Source organism: Chelonia mydas, chromosome 2 (assembly GCF_015237465.2).
Source record: "Chelonia mydas isolate rCheMyd1 chromosome 2, rCheMyd1.pri.v2, whole genome shotgun sequence".
NCBI lineage: Eukaryota > Metazoa > Chordata > Testudines > Cheloniidae > Chelonia > Chelonia mydas.
In genome coordinates this window covers 182,057,200-182,077,507 of record NC_057850.1, presented here as the reverse complement: position 1 = coordinate 182,077,507, position 20,308 = coordinate 182,057,200, and the positions used below count along the sequence as shown (strand labels likewise).

The 20,308-nt window shown below is 41.7% G+C and overlaps 2 protein-coding genes across 13 annotated transcripts in view; one reads left to right on the top strand and one right to left on the bottom strand.

Moving 5' to 3' along the window:
• CTNNB1 (catenin beta 1) overlaps positions 1–11,028 on the top strand; it is a 32,440-nt gene extending 21,412 nt beyond the window's left edge. For 2 of the 3 annotated variants that reach the window (XM_043540769.1, XM_043540770.1), the window contains 13 exons: positions 165–392; positions 587–840; positions 935–1,173; positions 1,268–1,469; positions 1,812–1,956; positions 2,585–2,688; positions 2,776–3,114; positions 3,635–3,793; positions 4,719–4,838; positions 5,360–5,510; positions 5,589–5,710; positions 8,936–8,996; positions 9,776–9,995. In XM_043540769.1, the coding sequence (XP_043396704.1) occupies positions 165–392; positions 587–840; positions 935–1,173; positions 1,268–1,469; positions 1,812–1,956; positions 2,585–2,688; positions 2,776–3,114; positions 3,635–3,793; positions 4,719–4,838; positions 5,360–5,510; positions 5,589–5,710; positions 8,936–8,996; positions 9,776–9,984 (2,333 nt within the window). In that variant the 3' untranslated portion in view covers positions 9,985–9,995. Of the gene's footprint in view, positions 1–164; positions 393–586; positions 841–934; positions 1,174–1,267; positions 1,470–1,811; positions 1,957–2,584; positions 2,689–2,775; positions 3,115–3,634; positions 3,794–4,718; positions 4,839–5,359; positions 5,511–5,588; positions 5,711–8,935; positions 8,997–9,775; positions 9,996–10,263 lie in introns of those variants that run through there. The other variant, XM_037890227.2, reaches the window with a different exon arrangement.
• A 1,965-nt stretch (positions 11,029–12,993) lies between these two features.
• ULK4 (unc-51 like kinase 4) overlaps positions 12,994–20,308 on the bottom strand; it is a 395,815-nt gene continuing 388,500 nt past the window's right edge. For 5 of the 10 annotated variants that reach the window (XM_037890225.2, XM_043540763.1, XM_043540757.1 and 2 more), the window contains 2 exons: positions 19,455–19,543; positions 12,994–15,011 (listed from right to left, as the gene is read on the bottom strand). In XM_037890225.2, coding sequence (XP_037746153.1) covers positions 14,948–15,011; positions 19,455–19,543 — 153 coding nt within the window. In that variant the 3' untranslated portion in view covers positions 12,994–14,947. The remainder of the gene's footprint in view (positions 15,012–19,454; positions 19,544–20,308) is intronic. The other 5 variants (XM_043540761.1, XM_043540760.1, XM_043540759.1 and 2 more) reach the window with 2 other exon arrangements.

Sequence of the window (20,308 nt, the reverse complement as noted above, 5' to 3'; positions counted from 1 at the left end):
AGCTAACTGAACTGGCATAAAGTTAAAACCTCATAGTCTGAAGCAACTGTCTCCGCTCTTTCCAAATTAAATACAAAGTTGTAACATTTCATGCTGCATCTTCTTATGACTAAAATTTGCCTAATAAACAAGTGGTCTATATATTCAACACTGATTTCTTGCAGCTGACTTGATGGAATTGGATATGGCAATGGAGCCCGATAGAAAAGCAGCAGTCAGCCACTGGCAGCAGCAATCCTATCTTGACTCTGGTATCCACTCTGGTGCCACAACAACAGCTCCTTCTCTGAGTGGCAAGGGGAATCCTGAAGAGGATGATGTTGATACCACCCAAGTTTTGTATGAGTGGGAACAGGGGTTCTCTCAGTCCTTTACCCAGGAACAAGTAGCTGGTAAGGAAAATTTCCATTCTGTTGTATTAAATTGTTTGAATGACTTGCAAACTGACACTCATCTAGTAAAGTCAAGATTGCTTAATTCTACAAATTTAAATACTAATTGGTGTCCCTTGTCTTGTTAGACTTCCTACTCTTTCTGTTCTAGTTATCTGTCCAGTCTTAAGCAAAGTCTATTACCTCTGTTTCAGACATTGATGGACAATATGCAATGACTAGAGCACAGAGAGTGCGTGCAGCTATGTTCCCTGAAACACTGGATGAAGGCATGCAGATCCCTTCCACACAGTTTGATGCCGCTCATCCAACTAACGTGCAGCGCCTGGCTGAGCCATCCCAGATGTTAAAACATGCTGTTGTTAACTTGATAAATTATCAAGATGATGCAGAACTTGCAACTCGTGCCATCCCAGAACTGACCAAATTGTTGAATGATGAGGACCAGGTACATGTGTAGGCTCTAGGTTAATGTAGCCGATTTGCAGGGTGTCATTAAAATGACTAGCTAAAACTAAAAGCTTGCTTCATACTTTATATAGGTGGTGGTGAACAAGGCTGCGGTTATGGTTCATCAGTTGTCCAAAAAGGAAGCCTCCCGCCATGCTATCATGCGCTCTCCTCAAATGGTATCTGCTATTGTGCGTACCATGCAAAATACAAATGATGTGGAAACAGCTCGTTGCACTGCAGGTACACTACACAACCTCTCACATCACCGTGAAGGATTGTTGGCCATCTTCAAATCGGGAGGCATTCCTGCTCTAGTTAAAATGCTTGGGTATGTGGACTACCATTGCAACACTTACCTGTATTTAATACTGATAGGTGTAGGTGCTCACTTACTTCCTTTGTTCTGTGTTTTTTTTTTTTAGTTCCCCAGTGGACTCCGTGCTGTTCTATGCTATAACTACTCTGCACAACCTCCTGTTGCATCAGGAAGGTGCCAAAATGGCTGTCCGTCTAGCTGGTGGGCTGCAGAAAATGGTTGCCTTGCTCAACAAGACAAATGTTAAATTCTTGGCCATCACAACAGATTGCCTTCAGATTTTAGCTTATGGCAATCAAGAAAGCAAGGTAAATGAATGCATCCAACTTTTTTGTGAGCAGATTCACTATTAACGGTCAGTCTCTGTGCTGTCAGACAGATATGACACTAGTGTCATTATGGCGGATACTTATCAAGAACCTTCTCCCTTCACATGTAGGGACTAACCACAACTAGAGGTGAAAAGATTTGCTTCAGCAAGGGTGCCAAACATTGTCTCCTAGAGTATAGGAAACAAACACTTAGAGGCCATTGAATGGCCATTATCCATCCAGGGTATTGCCCATGCATGTGTAGACTGAATGAATAACCGTGGAAAGACTGGGTTTCATAACTTTCATCTTAACCTCTAAATAAAACTTCCTTTGCAGTTGATTATTCTGGCCAGTGGTGGACCCCAGGCTCTAGTAAACATAATGAGGACCTATACATATGAGAAGCTACTATGGACCACAAGTAGAGTGCTAAAGGTGCTCTCAGTCTGCTCTAGTAACAAACCTGCTATTGTTGAAGCTGGTAAGTGTCCAGATTAGCTGTATCCATGCTAATGGCTGCATGTGTGTATTGTACTCTAGTACCAATACATGCCATCCCACAAGGATCTGAATTGATGTTATGGAAAGATTTACACAAACTAAAAGTGTAAAATACCTCTCTCTCTCTCCTTAGAAATTAGTAGCTTAGATTAGAGATGTAGCTCTTGTAGGGCCACCAACATAGCTGAATATGAGTAAACCCCACTATAGCTTTGATTTCCCCACAGTTGCAAGACAAGTGTCCTACAATAAATGACTGAGTAGTCCATAATAACTTACTATATGCTAGGAGTTAATTCGTCTGCCAGAATTAAAGTGGCTGAAGACTCATAGTTAAGTGTATGGACACTGTTTAATGAGACGTAAGACTTTTGTGTGGCAAAAACTCTTCACCGTTGCAGTATAGAAGTCTTCATTATGGTGACGACGCTGGAGATATCTTGCAAAGTACGGAGTGCCTTCCATTACCTCTTAAGTTCAGGTGGATTTGAAGGTGCTCTCCATCTCATGAAGGCACTCAGCCCTTTGCAAGATCAGGATATACAGAACTACTGCCTCTGAAAGGCTGTAGGCTTAACACTGAAGAGTTAACTTGCATCTTGTTCTAGGTGGGATGCAGGCTTTGGGACTCCACCTTACAGATCCAAGCCAACGTCTTGTTCAGAATTGTCTTTGGACTCTCAGAAATCTTTCAGATGCTGCAACTAAGCAGGTAAGTGGTTCAGCTAGGGATCAAGAGCAAAAGCAACACTAGTGGTGGTTGGTGGTAGTTTACAACACTTTCTTTCCCTCTCTACAGGAGGGCATGGAAGGCCTTCTAGGAACACTTGTTCAGCTTCTAGGGTCAGATGATATCAATGTTGTAACCTGTGCAGCTGGCATCCTTTCTAACCTTACCTGCAACAACTATAAGAACAAGATGATGGTATGCCAAGTTGGTGGTATTGAGGCTCTTGTGCGCACTGTTCTTCGGGCTGGTGACCGGGAAGACATCACAGAACCTGCTATCTGTGCACTTCGTCACCTCACTAGTAGACATCAGGAAGCTGAGATGGCACAAAATGCAGTACGTCTTCACTATGGACTTCCAGTGGTGGTTAAACTCTTACACCCACCATCTCACTGGCCCCTGATCAAGGTAAACATATAAATTTAAGATGGCACTTGTTGCATCTGTAGCAACATGTTTAGTGAAGTGAACAATGTATTAGTAGAATGTGGTGTATTCAACACTTGAGTTTTGAGATTGCTTTGAACCTTGTCTTCAAGTTCAGCTACAGGAGAACATCCAGGTCACCCATATCTAGGATGGGTGGGAAGACTAACCGTAGGGTATGTCTAAACACTGACATTAAAGAGCTCTCCCAGCACTGTAATAGAACCACCTCCGTTAAGGGAATAGATGCCAGGACTGGGAATGTGACTCCCAGTGCTGGAGCACTGTCTACGCTGCCACTTTACAGCGCTGAAACTTGCATCGCTCAGGGGTGCTTTTTAACACCCTGCTAAACAAAGTAAGTTTCAGTGTTGAAAGTGGCAATGTAGACAAGGCATTAAACAACTTGAAAATAGCTCTTGCAAGGATTTGCTTGCTACAACATCAGAATTAAGACTCACTGCTGTAGATTCTTAATTTTTTTTTTTCTTCCCAATTGCAGGCTACTGTTGGCCTGATCCGCAATCTTGCTCTCTGTCCAGCCAATCATGCCCCCCTGCGTGAACAAGGTGCCATTCCAAGGCTAGTTCAGTTGCTGGTTAGAGCACATCAGGATACCCAGCGTCGCACATCTATGGGTGGAACACAACAGCAGTTTGTGGTACGTTACTAAGAGGTAGTGGCGAAACAAGACACTGTTGCAGGATGTTTTCCTCTTGGAAGTCAAGGCATACTACTTATATGTCTAAGCATAGCAGAAAATGGGGTTTTCTACAACCTTAAAATGACTTGCTGTAAATGTTAAGATTAATTCAGTATGAATTTGTCTGTAACAAGCACCTACTTTCTGCAGTCCAACTAGCATTTTGGATGGATCTGGATAAGTCATGTATACACTCTTGCACCCCTTGTCCAGAGTCTCCCCTAAAGCTGAGGATCCCTGGGGAGTCTGGGAGAGCCTGTTTAAGAATCTCTTGCTCAGTAAATGAATTAGTGTAAGGTTATTAAGTGTAGACAGTGCACCTGTTTCCTAATCGGGGGAAGAGTAGAGTTTTTTTTCCAACAAACCAGAGGTAGGGACATCACCTGCTACTCAACAATCTTGTCTTACCAGAACTATGCACACACATCATGCACCAAAATGAATCTGAAATGTTGAATAACATCACTGACCAGAATATGAACTTGAGTGCGCACTAAACACTTCTAGTGGTCAGAGAATCTTCAAGTTACAGAAGATCTGTATATGCCTCTCCTCTTCCCCTGGCCCTCTGTCCCTGTCTCCCAAGATAGGGGAATTAATGCACAAGTCAAGTAGCCTGGTGAGCTCACACCAGTAAGCCTGCTGTAACCAATAGATAGACCACAGACCGCATTAAGTGCGGAAATTAACTCTCAGTCTGGAGAGAGGAGTTGTCGTAGCACCTGCCAGTGCAACAAACTAAACGAAAGCATACTCAAACTTGTTGAGGCCCAGATGGCCCTCGTTAGATGACAACGCTACAACAAACTCAAATCCTAACAGTTTAAAATCTTCCACCTCTTAAAAGTACAGTACTAGCCTTTATGTATATTTCCCTATATAGGAGGGTGTGCGTATGGAGGAGATAGTTGAAGGCTGTACTGGAGCCCTTCATATCCTTGCACGAGATGTTCACAATCGAATTGTAATCAGGGGTCTAAATACCATTCCACTATTTGTGCAGGTAAGTGATAACTTTTGAGAGCTGTCTTCCTGGCATGAAAAAAGCCTTAGGACATGAACTTTTAATGTTGTTGTATCTGGCCCATCAATTCAGCATTATACTGATGAGCCCAGATCAATTGCCTGTGTGACTAGTCAGGAGTGCTGGGATCATTTCCTTAACAGGGAACCAAATACGTCCTGAGGGCTTCTATTAGGGTGGCATGGTGGCTGTGTTCTGCCAGAATACTCATTTTGTTCTGTTACCTGGCTCACCTCCTTGAAGTGAACTTTGGCTCTGGAACTTGCCCTCTTGCAGTCTGCTAAAGGCAGCTTGCACCTCATCCTTGTCAAGATTTAGCTCAATATTGATATTAAGCTAGCTACTTATTGCTGGGGAAAGGAGGATGGCTTACAAATTGGTTAGACCCCCTTTGTTTAGTAGCACTAAAGTAATCTCTAGCCTGTATTCTGTAGCTGTCCTTAAAATGGCATGTTTATCAAAGCCCAAACACTTATGCTCACATTCTTGTGTGGTTATAGTTGCTGTATTCTCCCATTGAGAATATCCAGAGAGTAGCTGCAGGAGTACTCTGTGAACTGGCTCAAGATAAGGAGGCAGCTGAAGCCATTGAAGCTGAGGGAGCTACTGCTCCTCTAACAGAACTGCTTCACTCTAGAAATGAAGGTGTTGGTAAGTGAAGAAAAATAAGAAAGCTTAATCATTGAAATGGCAAGGGCTGTACCAAAATCTATTGCTTCCTTTCAATAGCAACATATGCAGCTGCAGTGTTGTTCAGAATGTCTGAGGATAAACCACAAGATTACAAGAAACGGCTTTCAGTTGAGTTGACGAGCTCTCTATTCAGAACTGAACCAATGGCTTGGAATGAGGTGAGTTACAGCATCATTTTTTGTTCCTATTCCTATAAAAGCCTTCACTCCCATGTGACCTTCCTGATGCTATCAGATTTTTCTCCCTTTCACTACTGGGGAGCCTTCTAGACTGTTCAGAACCAGACTGCATTTCCCCTATCTGAGCACAGCACATCCAAGAGCAGGTTGTGTTTTTGTTCTTGTTCTTAAAAGAAAAAAAGGCTTAAGTGTGTGTACTGTGGTGACCCTGTTTTTCCTCCTCAAGCTGGAATTGGTTCTCTCCTTTCCTTTCTTCCTCCCCCAACTCCTTCCTCCCCCCCATCAGATATCCAGAGTGACTTGGCCTGATCTGTCTCCTCTTCCTCCCCCCGCTCCCATCCCAATAAACACAAACTTGACCTAGTTATCATGGTATTTGTTGTTGTAACTGTTTCTTTTGAGAAACACTAATGAAGCAACTGACTCAGTCTTTGCTTCCCTAGGTATACCTTGAAGGGATATTGTCAGACCAGATTCTAAAGGCCTCTGTACATGTTTGTGGGGGGGGAAAAAAATACAAATCTTTACCAGTTATGTAATTCCTTTCTTAGTCTGTTCTGTATTGTGGTTTAGGTCAAGTAACTTCTTGGCAAAACGGCTTCTGCCAACTGTATAAGCTGCAACAATTTGGCCATGCTGGGCATACTTATTGACTGTTTTTAAAATGCACTGCCCCTAACAAGATGAAATTGCACAATTTAGATCTGGTAATTAATGTAAAAATGTAGCTGTAGTTCTCCTCTTAAAACTGGTGTCTTCTGGATTATTCACTTACAAAGGACTGAGATGAGCGCTCAGTTGCAAAGTAACACGCATCATCTAAATAGTGTTACAAAAAACAGTTTTACCCACACGCATTCTCTATTTTAAAGGCTTTTGGCTGGTGTAGTGCTTCAGAACAATAAGTGAGTGGCATGTTAAAGTCCCTTATTTTGAGGTTCTTCATGGCAGTGCCTGCTGCAACTAAGGCTGATTTTCCCCCAGTCTGGCACTTCGAGTGCAGAAGGTGGGGGCCCACAAGGACACTATAAAAATTAATGCTTGCCACTCCAGCCTTGTATTAAGCTGTAACCTTGAAAATTTTGGTGTGTTTTTTTTTTTTTTTTTTTCTGACCTTGGATTGGTAGATGCTGCCACCACCCAAGTGCAAAACCCCATCGAATCCAGGAAGGTGCATTTGGGAATTCCTTCCTGTGGGGTACCCTCAAGTCCTCCCCATCCTGGAAGAGCTGAAAGGAAATCAGCTGTTGCCACCAGCTAATTAAACAATGTGCAAAAACCTCTTAGGACACACATCCAATTTTGTTTAAAAAAAAAAAAAAAGTAAATTGTAAAACAAGGAAGAAAATACATCTGGGAACTTAAGCTATTGCTAGATTTTTAAAAAGACCAACTACATCCAGTGAAGTGAGCTGTAGCTCACAAAAGCTTATGCTCAAATTAGTTAGTCTCTAAGGTGCCACAAGTACTCTTCTTTTTACAATGGTTAAGCATCAATAATAGTTTCTTGAGGTCAAGCTTAAAGGTTATAAAGCAAAACAAAAGCATCTGGGGTTAGCACAGAGGAGTCCACAAGCCATAAAGAAATAAACCTGATCGCATCTTCCTAGACATTTCCTGATCTACTTAAATATCTGGGGTTTCAAATGAGTAGATATAACAACCTTCTAGGTATAACACAATGATTTTTGATACCTGGCCCCAAGGTATACAGCGCCCAATCTGAAGCAGTCTTGACCTGTTTAAGGACAGGGGAGCATGAGTGGTCCTGTAGAAGCTCTGAAGGTTCTCAAGATGGTACTGCCCACAAGGCATTTTTTCAGAGCAATACAGTGCCCAAGGCTGGAGCAAAGGAGAAACAACACTGAACCTGAAGTAAAGGAGATGCTTTATACTGTAGCTGCTCATTACTGCTCCCTGTTGATCCCTCTGTAAGGAGAAGGGACAAAATCAGACAAAGCTCCTCTGATGCTGGTATAGGATAAACTTGAGTGGCCACTCAGGATTTTATTATGGATTAGAGCAGTGGTTCTCAAACTTTTTTTCTTTTCATGGACCACTTTAAAAATTGCTGAGGGTCTCGGACCGCTTAATCTTGCCAAATGTTTGTACTGTTAGATAACTGTTGTAAAGTGCTATATTTTAAAAAAACCTTTTTTGTTATACCAATAAAAGCACACAACTCATATTTTAATATCAGTCTTAACTTTCTAATGTGATGGATGTGCCCTCCTCCCTGACCACAGCAGCCCCTGAGTTGGGGCTGGGAGGGAGAGGGATGGGTCTCTCCCCGGCAACTGCATCCCATATCTCCTCCTCCTTCTCACCACCCTCTCCTTACATATGCATTTTCTCCAGGATCCAGGCATTCCCTCCATTCTGGTTGCCCTCCATTCTCTTGTGTGGCCATCCAGGCATGCATCTTAGAGGGAACTATCCATGGACCACCTGAATGGAGCTCACAGACCAGTTTGAGAATCTCTGGCTTAAACCACTGAATTATTACTACTTTAATGAATAATAACCTCTTCTGTTTGCAGGACTCTCTAACCAAATACTATAAAATCTGCAGGTCATTGCATTCTTCTATAATGGGTATATTCATAGGTGGTCAAACAGTGTATGGTGTGTTTTTTTTGTTTTTGTTTTTTGTTTTTTGCCATTAAAGGTCTATATCTTCAGCATGGTCTGTACTTAAGCTGAGTTAGCTATGTTGCTAAGGGGTGTAGCGTTCCCCCCACACCACTGACCACTGCAGTTATGCCAGCCTGAACCCTCAGTGTAGACATTGTCTCCATCAACCTTGGCTTTCTTGTATTGACCTAGCCACTGTTGCTCAGGGAGATGGAGTTGCTACATAATGGAAGAAGCCTTTCTGTTGCTGTAGTGTGAATCTACGCTGTGCAGAGTGCTGTGGCACCACTGTTATGCCACTAACTCCGTAGCATAGACAAGCCCTTATAGGGCCTGTAAACTTTTTCTGGTTCTACGCAAAACTATGCTGTAAGATTTGTGGCAAACACAGGAGTGTCTGTCTGAAATCCAGCTTACAGGGAGATATCAGGTTGGTAAAACTCTAAACCTAAATATTGGGTCTAAAATTAAATAACTGCCTACATGTGGTACAACTCATGGATGAAAGCCTGTCACTGAAATTTTAACTCTCCCTCCTTTCTTGCTTTTCACACTCCACATCTTCTTTAGACTGCAGATCTTGGACTTGATATTGGTGCCCAGGGAGAGCCTCTTGGATACCGTCCAGATGGTATGTCTGTTCCATTTCCTTCATTTTGTAATAAACTTAAGCCTGGCTAAATTCAGTGCCTTTAAAGGAGAACTGCAAGTAATACAGGAGATGCCAGTTGAGAAAAGCAAATCAGTCACTTCACTTCAATACTACAAATTGGCAGTCAGATGGGAAACTGCCATCTTGAATAGCAAGTAATAACTAGCTTTGCAACATTCTACGTCCTGTTCAGTTAGGAGTTGCATTATCTCTTAAACAGAAAATTGGTGGTCCTTGTGCTGGGGCGTCTCAATGAGCATCTTCTCTATGAAGAGTAACAACACTGGGTGTTTCTGAACATTCCCATTTACTCTAAATATGAATTAAATTGCAGTTTTCCTTTAAAACAAACCCTGGTAGTCTACAGCTTTGAAGAACGCTATCATGTCTTAAGGATTGTAAGCCATTTTGACTAGCAACCTAAGAAGCAAATCTGCAGTTTGCAAGAGAACAAGCCTGCTGTATTGCTGTGTTGGGTTTCAGTACTGTTTATGCAGACTACTGGCTTGGCTGGAATTTGCTCGTGCTTTTGACTGCAGTATGCTTTGTCTGCAGAGCCACACTGAAAGGCTGTCTCATTCAGTCGGATGGGTATTAGACCAGGCAATAAATTTGTGTGTTCAGCTGGGCTGAACTAGAAGAAACTAGATGGCTACAACAATCTTCTCTATCCCTGATATTTGCAGCTTTTGATGCATCTAACATCTGTTAACATTCTGCTTTTTTCCCTCCCCCCCTCTGCCACCCTTAACTCTTAGATCCTAGCTACCGTTCTTTCCACTCTGGCGGATATGGTCAGGATGCCTTGGGTATGGACCCTATGATGGAGCATGAAATGGGTGGCCACCACCCTGGTGCTGACTACCCAGTTGATGGGCTGCCAGATCTGGGACATGCCCAGGATCTTATGGATGGGCTGCCTCCAGGTGACAGTAATCAGTTGGCCTGGTTCGATACTGACCTGTAAATCGTCCTTAGGTAAGAAGCTCAAACTTGAATAAAACAACCTTCTGAACTGAGGACTTGGTTGGCAGGGAGGGAATGGCTTAAATGGGTCCAACTCCTATCAAAATACTGAACTTTGAGTATGTTGAAGCTCATACTTTCTGTGCACTTGAACTGACTCCTGCTGTGAAGTGTGGAAGTGATTAACTTCAGTGTCTTGTGCTCCAGCTTTATGCAGTCTTAACATGTGGGCAAATAACTCTACAGCACTGACAGGTCCTTTGTTTTTCTTCCTACACAGCTGTCTCGTCTGAATGAACTTGCATTGTGATTGGCCTGTAGCGTTGCTGAGAGGGCTCGAGGGGTGGGCTAGTATCTCAGAAAGTGCCTGACACACTAACCAAGCTGAGTTTCCTATGGGAACAATTGAAGTAAACTTTTTGTTCTGGTCCTTTTTGGTCGAGGAGTAATAATACAAATGGATTTTGGGAGTGACTCAGAAATGAAGAATGCACAAGAGAGAATCACAAGATGGAATTTATCAAACCTTAGCCTTGCTTGTTAAAAAAAATTATTTTTTTTTTTTAAACCTCTGTAATGGTACTGACCTTGCTTGCTTTGAAAGTAGACTTTTTTCTTTTTGCTGTAACTGTTAGGATTTTTTTAAAGTCTCTTGTAGTGTTTAAGTTATAGTGAATATGCTACAGCAGTTTCTAACTTTTAAGGATCGAGTAATGGTGTAGAACACTAATTCATAATCACTAATTGTATTCTGAATAAAGTGTAACATTGTGTAGCCTTTTTGTATAAAAATAGAGAAATAGAAATGGTCCAATTAGTTTCCTTTTTAATATGCTTAAAATAAGCAGGTGGATCTATTTCATGTTTTTGATCAAAAACTTTATCTGGGATGTGTCTGGGTAGGGGCCAGTAAGAACTGTTGGTTTGGAACCTTGTATTGGACAGTTTACCAGTTGCCTTTTATCCCAAAGTTATTGTAGCCTGCTGTGACACAGATGCTTCATGAGCAAAAGCCGTTAAAGAATTAAAGTAAACTTTTAATTCACTCAGCTGTCTCAGATTATTTGAAATGGGAAATGTATAGCTTATATCTGCAGGGTGATTTCCCCTGCCCAACTAACTTTCTACAGCAATTTGCGTATTTTGCACAGGAAGGGGTAGCATGGCACAAATCAAACAGGACTGAACTGCAGTCCAAAAATAAAGCAGCTTCAGTAGTCTCTTCAGTTTAGAGGAACCGGTGCTGCAGGCCAAATCATGGAGATTTCTTCTTTTTAGCAGAATTATTTGCAGTACTCCCCTGAGTTAACTTACCACTGCTTACCAGTCTTGATACTTGTATATACTTAACACCATCATCAACCCTGAAACAAGTATCCAATCACCTCTGGCTTTAGTGGGTTTTTTAATTGCTTTGCTCTAGCAAATGGAATCTGTAATTCTTCATGTGCTCGGTATTACAAAGGTACAATGCTGCTAAATGAACTGAGCCTGTGTCAAGTCTAAACTTAAGGACCAGCCCCACAAACATTTGGCCTGTGCCTAAAACCTGGCTTGCCATATTTCAGAGAATATAGACAACCTACACCAAGAAGCAAGTATCATCTAATAGGGATATTCATAATTCTGCATGAAAAAAAATTCATGAACTGTAGAATACAAGTCTTTCATTCAAGGGAAGAGAGCTGTGGCCTAATTATGCCTCTGCCTTGATCTGAATTTAGATATCTGCTTCCTCTGAGGATAGAGCTACTTGCTCCACTAAAGTTTTTGTTACAGATTTCAGTTAACTTTTCTATGTAAATATTTTTCAAACAAAGCTGGTAATAAAATACCTTTGAAATATTTTCCTATCAGATGCCTTGCACTATTGCAACTGGCTATGTCCTTTGCTATCCTGTCAATTCTCACAATCAGGCACCACTCCCATCTACAGCACACATGAAACCCCACTCCCCCCACTGCCTGAAGTGTGTACTTGTTGTGTTTTTCCCTTCCCATTGTGGAGTCAGCAAAATAAGTTTACACTAAAAACACCTCCCATCTTGCTCAGGGTACAGAAAGTTGGATCAGATCTTACCCAAGCACCTGTATTCATAAACCTGTGAGTCACTCTTACTAAAGGTATGCATCCTCCCCTACAAGTGAGTTAAGTGTAAACTGCTGCCTGCTCTACTCATTTTAATTAAAGCTAGAGCTTAGGCTACTACCTGTATGGGTAGTAAGCTTGCTTTTGATTGGATGGGTAGTTTAATTACAAGCTACTGGAGCACACTTCTCCCAGAGCCATGGATGGAAACACACACACTTACTGTAGAGTATAACATGCTGCAAAATGACAAGGGGGCTAGCAAGCCCATAGCTGAGGGACAAGTCTAAGGTAAGGTGTTTGCAGGGTTTCACCCCATAGTCTGCCATTGACCTAAACTGAGGGATGGTGGTTTAAAAAAAAAAAGTCCTCTCATTCCTTTCTTAAAACTAACTAGTCTGTCAACACTTTTCAGGGGTAATCTGCAGAGGATGTATGTTACACAAAGGGGATGTTTGTGACCGCTTTCTGTGTGAGTCTAGCTCTTTAACACAAGCTGTGAAAGCTTGTGCCTTTCACAGTGGATGCCTTCAAGGCCTTGTCAAGAGGGCAGCTGTCACCTACTGGTAGGTTGAGATGTATAATTTATCCACTGTCAGGAAAGGGACACAGTAGTAGGCAGACCTGCTGAGGGAATGCTGGTATTGCAGCCACTCAGGACTGTTTCCAGAAATCCATGAGAGAATGTTTTGAACAGATTTCCTCCAGTTGACTGCAATTAAATATGAAGGGTTGCTGTTGGCAACTTACTTTTAAGCAGAGATAAAACAGGCAATTTACTGAAGAATGTTACTACCTATCACCCCATGTAGGGGGTCAGGATATGCTTCAGTGTCACAATTTCTCTGATTCCTGGTAGCTACGGCTCCTGTGAGGGTAGCAAGCCCGCCTCTGTGGTATGCTAAAGGAGATGTATATATTTAAAAAGGTGGGGTCAACTAGCAAGCTGCATTTAAGGTTGCATCAGGACCTGTTCCAAAACCATGGAAACTAGAGTCAAACCCTGCGGTTGGAAGCATCTAGTCCAGGCTTCAGCAGTAAAACAACTCAATGCGATTGAGATGAAGGAAAAAAGCCATTCCTTCGAGCCCTAGCTTGCAGTCACCACCTTGACAACACACTTGAGCCTGCAGAGGCAGCAAACTTGAGCCCAGTGCACATTAGTGTGAGGTCTGATCAGATGGTTTGAAAATAACCTTTTCTATAGAATCTTTTAATACCCATCTAAAATAGCATAGGTTAAAAAAACTCTAGGGTTCATTCTAGTAAATCAGTTACACTAAAGTGACAAACACAAGAGAAATCAGCATAAATATGGGAGCTGCCTAGTGGAACATAATAGGTACCTAACAAGTCAGTTTTTCAAGTGCTAGCCACTTAATGCAACCTATACACATCATGGCAGCCTGCTAGGGCATGGATGCATACCTGTCAGAACACAAGGCTGGGCTTCAACTGTACTTTCACTAGTTTAAGGATACCCTGTAAGTCACTGAGGGAGGCACTGGGAATGGCATAGACCAATGAAGCACTCTGGCTAGCTATTCAGTCAGTACTCACCATGTACCTTTTGAAGGACTCCCAGTCACTTAAATAGGAACTAGACTAAAAACAAATCTAGTGACTTACGAAACATGCTTAACAGTTCCTGCCATTGTAAACGAGCTATTGTTAATTAAAAAGAAGTGATTGCAATGTGTATGGTGTGATACTTGCACTGATCTTTCCATGTCTAACTCAGAGAATTTCAAAGCCCAAGAAACAATATCCGTATGGGAACTGCTAATGTAAACAATCGCTAGCAAGCTGCAATGCCTTATCTAAATTCAGTAGCTGGCCTACTGCTTTACTTTTGCAGGCAAATGTCAGAGTAGGCATTTAACCCTCCTGTGAAATTAGTGCTAATTTTGTAATGTTATAATCATTACTGTGGCAAATGTGTCAAAAGGAGCACAACTTTGTGGAAAAATTAAGTAGGAGAGTGAGGGAGGTCTTGGTCTGCCTCAGTTTGAAATTTTTTAATTAACAGTATTTTCCTTGTAGACCAAACAGAATCTGGAACATACTGAAGTATATCAAAATAGTTTAAGAAAAGTGCCACAAGTTGACTTGTGTGTAAGGCAATGGTTAACCAAAAATCACTGCAATATAGAAGTGCAAAGTCATTTATTGTACCCTTTTAACTGGAACACTGTATTTGGTTTTGCAAATTGCCTTTAAACTACATGACTAGTGCCAGAAGATTTGGGTTCTGTTCCTGGCTCCATCCCAGACTTTCTGTGGGACATTTGGAAATCACTCACTCCTTGTGCTCATTTTCCATCTGTAAAAGGGGATGATACCAACTCCCTGCAGTGCTTTCAGATTGAGTCATTAACATTTGCAAGGCACTTCAGAAATCTTTACATGTGCAAAAGTATTCTACAGTTTGTTATAGGTGATGTTTCAAATGAGGATCATCAGCTAAGGCATTCTATTTCTGATCAAAAACTTGGCAAATGTATCACAATTCAGGTGGAATGAAAAATGTTTCTCCCCTAAACATATTTGTGAAATAATTAAGAAATAAAATTTTTCTAATTTATATTCTTCAAAACATGGCTGTAGGACACTTAAAAAAATCCCCTCAAACCATAGGTTGTGCTAATGTAAGCAAGATAATGGACAAATGCTTATTCTTTTAATAGCAAGTTTTCCCCGCTTTTTCCTTTTAAATAGATAAGCCAGTGAATACATACACACAATAGTTTTCTTATCAAATTAGGACAACATTCATTCAAAAACATCCTACAACAAGACTGAGGAATTCACCATGCCAGTGTTTTGTGCACAGTCAGGCCTGTGGAGTGATGATTGATCTGGTAACCTTCATCTTTTAGCGTCCAACTGTTCTAAGAATTTCAAAAGCCAAGGCAGCAACAGCAATATCGGCATGGGAGCTGGGAAAGAAGAAAACAAAGACAGTAATCTTCAAGGTAAAACCCCTCATCTAGCTTCTGTGGTTGTCCTACACATGAGACTTTCACTTGTGCTGGAAAGTGCCTGATGAGGGAATCCACTTTGGATAACTCCTGTGTAAACCAATTTTCTGTTAGGATACTGTGGATATTTCAACATGGAGCAAGGCGTGCGTATCAGTGTGATCCCTTGAGGTCATGTTTACAGAACTGCTTGCTTGGGGCCCTGCTAAGTCTCACTCTGAAAAAGGAAAGACGTAATTATTACATTTTCTTCAATGGTTTGGTGGAAAAACGTCTCAAATCTTTGTCTTCTTTTCAATGCACATTCCTTGGGGGGGGGAGAGTGAGTCTGTCAGCAGATGGCGGCAACTCTGCTGACGTATCTTTTTTTTAACCTGCTACAGGAAAGGCAGAATTGTCCTAGCTGTACATAGCACTGCACTTTTCAGACCCAGTTCACTGCCTCCCTCAGTGAGTGCAGTGGTTTGCTACCTCTCTTGTCTGCTAATAAAAAAGTTTTCCAACCTGTGATTGGGTGTTCACCCCACACAGACCACTGCTGGTCTAGTGAAACAATTACTGCAACTATGGGCTATCCTGACCTTAGAACATAAGAACGGTCATACTGGGTCAGACCAAAGGTCCATCCAGCCCAGTATCCTGTCTTCCGACAGTGGCCAGTGCCAGGTGCTTCAGAGGGAATGAACAGAACAGATCATCATCAAGAGATCCATCCCCTGTCGCCCATTCCCAGCTTCTGGCAAACAGGCTAGGGCCACCATCCCTGTCCATCCTGGCTAATAGCCATTGATGGACCCATCCTCCATGAAAGTATCTAGTTCTTTTTTGAACCCTGTTATGGTCTTGGCCTTCACAACACCCCCAGGCAAAGAGTTCCACAGGTTCACTGCGTTGTGTGAAAAAATACTTCCTTTTGTTTGTTTTAAACCTGCTGCCTATTAATTTCATTTGTTGCCCCCTTGTTCGTGTGTTATGAGAAGGAGTAAATAACATTTCCTTATTTACTTTCTCCGCACCAGTCATGATTTTATAGACCTCTATCGTCTCCCCCCTTAGTTGTCTCTTTTCCAACCTGAAAAGTCCCGGTCTTATTAATCTCTCCTCATATGGCAGCTGTTCCATACCCCTAATAATTTTAGTTGCCCTTTTCTGAACCTTTTCCAAGTCCAATATATCTTTCTGGAGATGGGGGCGACCACATCTGCACCCAGGATTCAAGATGTGGGCATACCATGGATTTATATAGAGGCAATATGATATTTTCTGTCTTATTAGCTAGCTCTTTCTTAATGATTCCCAACATTCTGTTTGCTTTTTTGACTGCTGCTGCAGCATTGAGTGGATGTTTTCAGAGAACTATCCACAATGACTCCCAAGATCTTTCTTGAGTGGTAACAGCCAATTTACACCCCATCATTTTATATGCATAGCTGAAATTATGTTTTCCAGTGTGCATTACTTTGCATTTCATCTGCCATTTCATTGCCCAGTCACCCAGTTTTGAGAGATCATTTTGTAGCTCTTCACAGTCTGCCTGGGACTTAACTATCTTGAGGAATTTTGTATCGTCTGTAAATTTTGCCACCGCACTGTTTACCCCTTTTCCAGATCATTTATGAATATATTGAATAGGACTGGGCCCAGTACAGACCCTTGAGGGACACCACTATTTACCTCTCTCCATTCTGAAAACTGATAATTTATTCCTATCCTTTGTTTCCTATCTTTTAACCAGTTACTGATCAATGAGAGAATCTTCCCTCTTATCCCAGCACAGCTTACTTTGCTTAAGAGCCTTTGGTGAGGGACCTTGTCAAAGGCTTTCTGAAAATCTAAGTACACTATATCCACTGGATCCCCCTTGTCCACATGCTTGTTGACCCCCTCAATTAGTAGATTGGTGAGGCATGATTTCCCTTTACAAAACCCATGTTGACTCTTCCCCAACAAATTATGTTCATCTATGTGCCTGACAATTTTGTTATTTACTATAGTTTCAACCTTAGTTTTGCAGTTGACCTTTAGTTTTTCCTGCCCTGTGAAAGTGGGTCAATATGGATTCATTGGTTCCTTGGCTTCAGCTTGTGACATGCATCAACTGAAGGACTAAGAACATGTATTTGACCACACTGCTTGAGTTGTTGATCCATACTTTCCTTTTAGAAGGAGTTTCTTACTGAGCAGCAGTATAAACCAGAAGCCTGATTACTTGAACATCTTTCTTTAAATTAAATTCATCCTCTGTATTGGAAAAGTGAATAGCAAAAGACCACAAATCTTGAAGTGCAGAATGAACAGATGAAATGAATTCTATGTGGCCGGTCTCCCTGTGTCCTGACTGGTTACGGAGGTAGCAGCAAAGGGGATTGGCAAAACTGCTTTATGAGGTTTCTGTGAGGCAGCAGGACAGAGCACCTAAGCACAGTTAGCTCTCTATTTAAACATGACATACATGTTATTCTGTTGGGGCCTCTCTCATTCCCTCCACTGTAGTGGGAGATTTAGTAAAGGACTACAACCGGTCTTCGTGAAATTGAAAGGCAGAAGCATTCTTATATCAGCTAAATCTCGTACATATATATAGGAGAGGTCTGGCAGCTAAATTTAGACTATTAGAAAAAAGGCATAGGTCCAGGGCATTAGTGGTAGCTTTCTCTGAAATGCTTCCAGTTTGATGCATAGCCAGCTGGGCAGAAGGAGCTTGGAGGTTTCAATGAATGGTTGAGAAGCTGGTGCCAAGTTTATTAAGCACTGGCAAACATTTTGGGAAAGAGGGAACCTATACAGAAGAGACTGCAAAACCCCCTAGACTCAAAAACACCATTTTTGAAGGGGTTTAGAGCCCACAGATTCTCAGGCCCTTCCTGTTGCTCCACCTCAGTTGTAGCAACTTAGAGTCTAGACAAGACAGCATTAGCCTCAAGAGTCCCAGAGAAGCAAATTCCACAGAGGACAGGGAGAGGACTTCATTTCCATGAGCTCCCATTGACCTGTTGTGGCTGCTGCAGGGCTAGGCCATGGGGCAGCTGAGGAGTTGCTCCACAACTACACTGCCAGTTTGACCATCCTTGGGATTGGTCAGGCTGGGTAGGAGCGTCTATGCTCCTTAGGATTTAGCCCAATGGGCATTTTGCTGGAGCAAGGTGCACAGAGGAGGGCCCTAAATAAACAGTTGTGTCTGGTTTCTTGTGTAAAGAAAGCTTAAAACTGTAAACAATTAGAGGAAGCCAAGACAAAGATTAGAAAGGGTTAAAGGAGTAAATTATAATTCCTTAGTTAACTAACTAAATAATGCTACAGCAAAGACTGAAAAGGAATTTTAAGAACTTGTCACTGTCTTTAGCTGATGGTGCTAGTGTCTCTTTTAGGGGGATCTGCCATTTTATTTTACTCTGGTAATGTAGTTGATAACAGGAAATGCAACTCAGCACTTGAATACAGAAGAGGGAAAGCAGATTTCTGAAAACTTGATTTATGGTAAGTTCTGTCTCCTTCTCCACACCACTTCTATCCCACAGCTTCACAAACCCCTCCATCACGGTACCAGTGGTTGTTACATTTCCCCAAACATCTCCCCCCCTTCCAAAAAATAATACAACTTACTCTACAATAGAGTTGAGAGGCCAATTTTCATAATTCCACACCTGAACAGAGCCTACAACATTGACTCATACAAAGCTTGTATTTATGATTCCCAAAGCATTGCAAAAAATCATCTATAAACTTTACATGGGAACCATTTCACCCAGCAGTGAAATGCAGCCTAGCAGTTCACAGCAACAAAGAACAACATTTTAAGGGAAAGAGAACAAAAATGTGTCCATTTGAGAGTGCAAGGGGAATTAGGTAGGTAGAGTGTTGGGATTTGACCAGGCCACTGGGATTAACACCTCTATTCTTACAAAGAATGCCAAGATACTTTTCAGAAGTGGTAAGGACCTCAGTTTTAAGTCTTAGTTGAAAGACGTTCGGCATTCTTAGAAGAATATTTCTTGTCCTCCTCAGCTGTGCATTTGAAAGGATTTTGCTTTTACCACCACCATTACTTTGAGAAAGGGCACAATGCCATGTTGTGCTGCCAGTACACTGTATGGGGGAACAATAAACCAGTATCTGGTTATGAAGAGGTGAGCTGTTTAAAAAAAAAAAAAAAGAAAGTGTCTGACATACCTATGGCCTAGCCACATCTGGGATCAAAGTACACCGCAACAGCAGCAACAAAAACGCAAGAAAGCTTTGAATAAAGGGAGTTTTGAGGACAGGAGTGTATGGGAGGGGAGGGCTGGTAACAGGAGAAGCTTGTAGTGCACATGAGGTGATTACAAGAGAAGACCATCTCAGACAAAAGGGGAGGGGAGTGTTCTCAGCCCTGGAAATTCCTGAAAGCCTGAGGGAACTCACCTGGCAGTTTGGGCCAGTCTCTCTAGAATTTGGATAAGACTGTCACCATCATTCTTCAGGCTCTCGGAGTGCTTCTTGTTTGAAGTTATCTGGAATGAAAAGAAAGAACAGTTATCAAAGGCTTAGGGAGAAATTCTTCTTTGTCTTTTTTTGTGTGTGTGTGGGGGGGTGGAAGCGGGGAGGAGGACAGAAACAAGTCATAGCAATTGTTACAGTTTTAAATGGAATGTGGCATTACAGAGACCCAACAAAAGTAAACCCCTTTACTGAACAAGATTGGATTTTAACTGCAGAATGTCTAAAAAAGAAAAGGAGTACTCTCTAAGGTGCCACAAGTACTCCTTTTCTTTTTGTGAATACAGACTAACACGGCTGCTACTCTGAAGAATGTCTAAAGTGTCTTAAATAAGATTCATTCTTGTTCTGTATCCCTGCATGTGTGAAAATTCACAGATCACAGTCCACTAACCCTGAGTAAGTGGTTTTCATTTTTACTATCAATGCAACTAAGAGCATATCCATTTATTTTGAACTTCAGGGAAAATTTCAGGACACAATCATTTTTTTCCCCCACTTGAGAGGAAAATGAACAGTCAGCCTTGTATCAGTCATCCTTCAGGTTACTTATCTGGATTATAAAATGTCAGGTTTGTTATGAGCATATCGAGGAGGCGAGTTTAACATCACTGCTTTGTGGGAATTGCTCATACAAGTGGTTCCTTCCTGATGGGACCATTACCACTTATCAGATACAAGAAACACTAAATATACACAGCAATAAAATTACCTTACTGTTTATACAACATAAAAATGAATGGCAAATCCTGCAAGCCTTTCTATGGTGGATTAACGCT